The sequence below is a fragment of the Aythya ferina genome, assembly GCF_964211825.1.
Source record: "Aythya ferina genome assembly, chromosome: 2".
In the NCBI taxonomy this organism is placed as follows: Eukaryota; Metazoa; Chordata; class Aves; order Anseriformes; family Anatidae; genus Aythya; species Aythya ferina.
The window spans coordinates 60,386,990-60,390,970 of NC_140297.1; the positions used below are offsets into that span (position 1 = coordinate 60,386,990).

At 55.6% G+C, this 3,981-nt stretch overlaps 1 protein-coding gene across 1 annotated transcript; it reads left to right on the forward strand.

Annotated features, from left to right (window-relative positions):
* Positions 1-469: 469 nt before the first annotated feature.
* On the forward strand, positions 470-2,413 carry LOC311432453 (uncharacterized protein; the record flags this gene model as incomplete). Its single annotated transcript, XM_084510903.1, has 4 exons — positions 470-807; positions 1,102-1,242; positions 1,334-1,999; positions 2,097-2,413. Exons 1-4 carry the CDS (start codon positions 672-674, stop codon positions 2,411-2,413), a joined length of 1,260 nt encoding a protein of 419 aa, XP_084367029.1. The 5' UTR covers positions 470-671.
* Positions 2,414-3,981: the final 1,568 nt, after the last annotated feature.

Below are 3,981 nucleotides of genomic sequence, written 5' to 3' on the forward strand. Positions count from 1 at the left end.
GTTGAGTAAGCAACTGGTTTGTACTTCAAGAAAGGAATGTGGCAGCAACAGCATCAGGAAACTGTCATTATAAAGCCTATTCTTGAGACATTCTTAATGGGGAAGCAGTGGAGATGGAGTCAAGCTGGGCAGAGGGCTGCTCATCAGCAGGTGTTCAGATCTCAGCATTGAATGTGTAATCACAAGATTCGGGCTTGCCAGATAAATGCCAGATGATAGAAAAATTCCTAAGCCCATGTGCAGCGTCAGATTTGGGAATCATACACTGCTTGATGAGAAAATTAGATACTAAATAAGCACAAGACATAGAAAGATGTTTATAAATATAAAGAGGAAACTAAAAATAGGAATGTGAGTGTATTGCTACCGATATCCAGAAGATGTCATGACTAGAAAGCATTTCTGTTTAAGCTAGTGAGCTAGACACATATCCCAGGTGCTCAGTTCTAGTGTGGCACCCGGACCGTGGGAGGTGGCTAAGTACAAAGACAGCTGCCCCTGATGGGTAGAGAGAAAGGCTGCTTTCTCAGGGATGTGGGAAATGGCAGGGGTAGGGCCAGGGACCAGAAGGCTTATTTGAGGGCTGGGCATGCTTTTGCTGCATATTTCTGACTTTTAAATTACTGCAGCTTTCAGTGACAGTTTGAAAGCATTGCCACATCATTTGCAGCATGGGGAAACTACTCTTCCCATGCCCACCACCACAGGAAGAGGGATTTCAGGTGGAAGCTCTCTTATCTCGTCTCTCCCTCCAAGAAGCAAAGATATACCCAGGTGGAGATGAAGCAAGAGGAACTCAGGCTAAAAGTGAGGCACAAATCCGTAAGAGTGGGCAAGGAGCTGCTGCAGCAACCTACCTGTGACCGTGCTACAGTGCGTGCAGATGGCCACGAGGCAGCTGCCGTAAAGCCAAGCTGTGTCTGCTCACACCGGGCTGAATCTGGGGAGCTACAACGGGCAGTGGCATCCACCTGCAGGGCACCAGCACTTGCAGGGAGGTTCCCAGGGGCAAGGAGACCCCTGGCCCCCAGGAGCTGGAGCCACGCAGAGGAGCTGCCATTGGGTGCCGGGTGCCTGAGCCACTCCTTTCTGCCCCTCCAGCGCCTGCTCCTTCCCTCCCTCTCGCCAGGGACCAGGGACGGACGCACTCGGCCCGGGCCAGGTCACGGAGGCAGACTCCACCTCGTGCCATGCTCATGCTGCCGCTGCAGGTGCTTCTGGCTGCTGCAGCCCTTTGCTGCTGTAAGTCGTAGGTGCGAGCTGCGGGGTCGGGGAGCCCGCGGGGGTTGCCCCTGCTGTCACCACAGTGCTGTTCCTCTGCTTTCCCTTGCAGATGGAGCCGCGCAAAGCCTCTGGCAGCCAAAACCTTCCGTGCGCAGAGTGGCATACAGCACTGCGCGGATCGACTGCCACTTCTTGGGGTCAGACTTTCCCAATGCCTACATCCACTGGTACCAGCAGAAACCCGGGGAAGCCCCACAGCACCTTCTGTATGTGCAGACAGGGGCAGCTGCGTACTACAACCAATCCTACAGGGAAGCTTTTGGGGCCGAGAAGAAGAAGACGGAGCCCATCTGTACTCTCACAATAAAAAGAGTCACAAAGGAGCAGGAAGCCACCTATTACTGTGCTTACTGGGAGAGCACAGCCGTAGAAAACCCTCAGGCAGCCGGCACACAACCCAGGCTGTGCTCCCCACCACAGGCGGGCGAGGGCTGCAAACCTCACCTGGCTGCAGGCTCCTGCTGGCCTGGCTGGGCACACCTGCAGGAGCTCCCGAGGGTGGAAGACGTGGCAAAGAAAGGACCCAACATACTTTATGTCCCGCCTGCATCTGGCACAGCCTCATTGCACGTCAACAAGACAAGTGGCTTTTCCTGCTCGGATCCACTTGGCCAGTGCTCGACACTGGCTCCGAGCCTGTCCCGGATGGAAGCCCTACGGAGGTCAGCGACCATGTGGCTGCTGAGAGCTTTCGTCTTGGCAGCTGCTTTCTCTTGTACGTGCCCTGCTCACCCCACTGCCTGCACGTCCCGGGGGAAGCTCTGCTGCTGCTTCAGCCTTGCATTCCCCACTTCCCTCTTGCTTTCCTACAGGCAGCCCTGCACGAGCCTTGCAGCAAAGCCCGGTATCTGTCACCAAGCCCGAAAGCAAAACGGTGCTCATCACCTGCCACGTCTCTGTCCCCGACTTTGACAAAGCTTTCATTCACTGGTACCGCACGAGGCCTGGGGCAGCTCCTGAGCGCGTTGCCTACATGGCATCCACGCTCTTCCTTGCGAACCGGGAAGATGAGGGGAAATTCAGCATCGAGAAGGACGTGGGCAAATCTCTCTGCACCCTGACGGTGACCAAAGTCACCTCGCAAGATGCTGGTACCTACTACTGCGCCAGGTGGGATGCACAGCAGTAGAGAGTCATACGCAGCCTGCGCAAAGATGTGCTCCGCTTCCTGGACCAGACCCTGAAATGCCCAAAACCTCAGGGAACATGCCCACCCTGCCTCCCCATCAGCCCCAAGCCCATCGAGCACACTTCTCAGGCAGCGGGGCATCAAAGGCGCTGCAGGGCTGGTGCAGGCTGTCCAGATGCTCTCTGTGGCTGGCACCAGCAGAGAAGTCATTTCACTTCAGCTACAAAAAGGGGATTTCCCCAGGTATGGCAGGAGAGAGAGAGAAAAGGAAGAAGAAAAACCTTACAGCACATGTAGCACTGAGGTATCAGTTGCACCTCGCAGAAGAGGGAAAGCTCAGACACCTGTCACAGCTGTACAAGAACAGAGTGCCCCTATTCAGCTGGGAAAGCCTCTGAGCCCAGGTACTGCGTAGCAGCTTCCAACTCCTCTGAATGCAGCAGTAGGTTGCTCCAGACTACAAACGACCGCTACCATTCAGCAGGGTTTGGCGGCGCTGCTTTCCTGCAGCATTACCTGCCTGCTTCCTGGGGCCCCTCTCCCCAAGGCCCCCAAGTGAGTCACATCCTCTCCTCAGGCTCAGCCCCCTGACCCTGCTGCAGAGGCAGCATCTTTCTCCCACAGCTGGAGGTGAGCGAGCGCCATCGGGATGCTGCCGCTGCCAGTCCTGGCCCTGGCTGCAGCCTGGTCACACGCGTTCCCCCTCTCAGGAGGGCAGCGTGGGGAGCAGCAGCAAGTGGCTCTCATGCATATGACCATGTGCAGGTGGCTGGCAGTGCTCGTTGTATTACTTTCTCTCCTGTCCGCTGGGCAAGCACAAGTGCTGCTGCAACAGCGTCAGCCATCTCTCACCAAAAGGACGTCTTCGACTGCAGTGATCGATTGCAAAGTCGAGGGCATAGATGACTTCCAGGGTGCTTACATCCACTGGTACCGACACATACCCTCCAGGGCTCCCGAACGGCTTCTGTATGTGACCTCAACAGCACAGATTTCCTACGACAAGGATTCCTACAAGGACAAGTACCACTCTTCTAAAAGAGGCAAAAATACCTGCACCCTGTCAGTCAAAGACATACGTGAGGATGATGAAGGTACCTACTACTGTGCCTACTGGCAGTCTCACAGAGCGAGACAATCGTAGGCAGCCTGTGCAGAAAGGCGGCTGCAGCCTGAGTGGCAGGCGTCCTCTCAGATGCAGGGAACCAACGTTACCTTCCTGCAGCCACCTCTCAGCTCCTCACACGTCCCTCCTGGGGCATCCCTTCCACTGAGGAAGGAAGTCTGAAGAGCTGACAAACAGAACAGGCAAGAAACGCAGTGCGCTGAAGCCTCTGCGGGCAATATGCACTGGGGTGGGGCAAAGGAGCACCCCTGTGGGTGATGACACAGAGAGGTCCATTTAGGCAGCACCACTTACACAGTCTTTGCTGAAGGTGGATGCTTTCCCAACATGGTCTGAGCTAGCAAAAAAAAGAAACAACAACAAAGTAAAGGGCACAGGGAGGGAGCACAGAAGGGGCGTATTTCCAGTGAAGGTCTAACCTGGGAGCCCTGGAGCCAGCCAG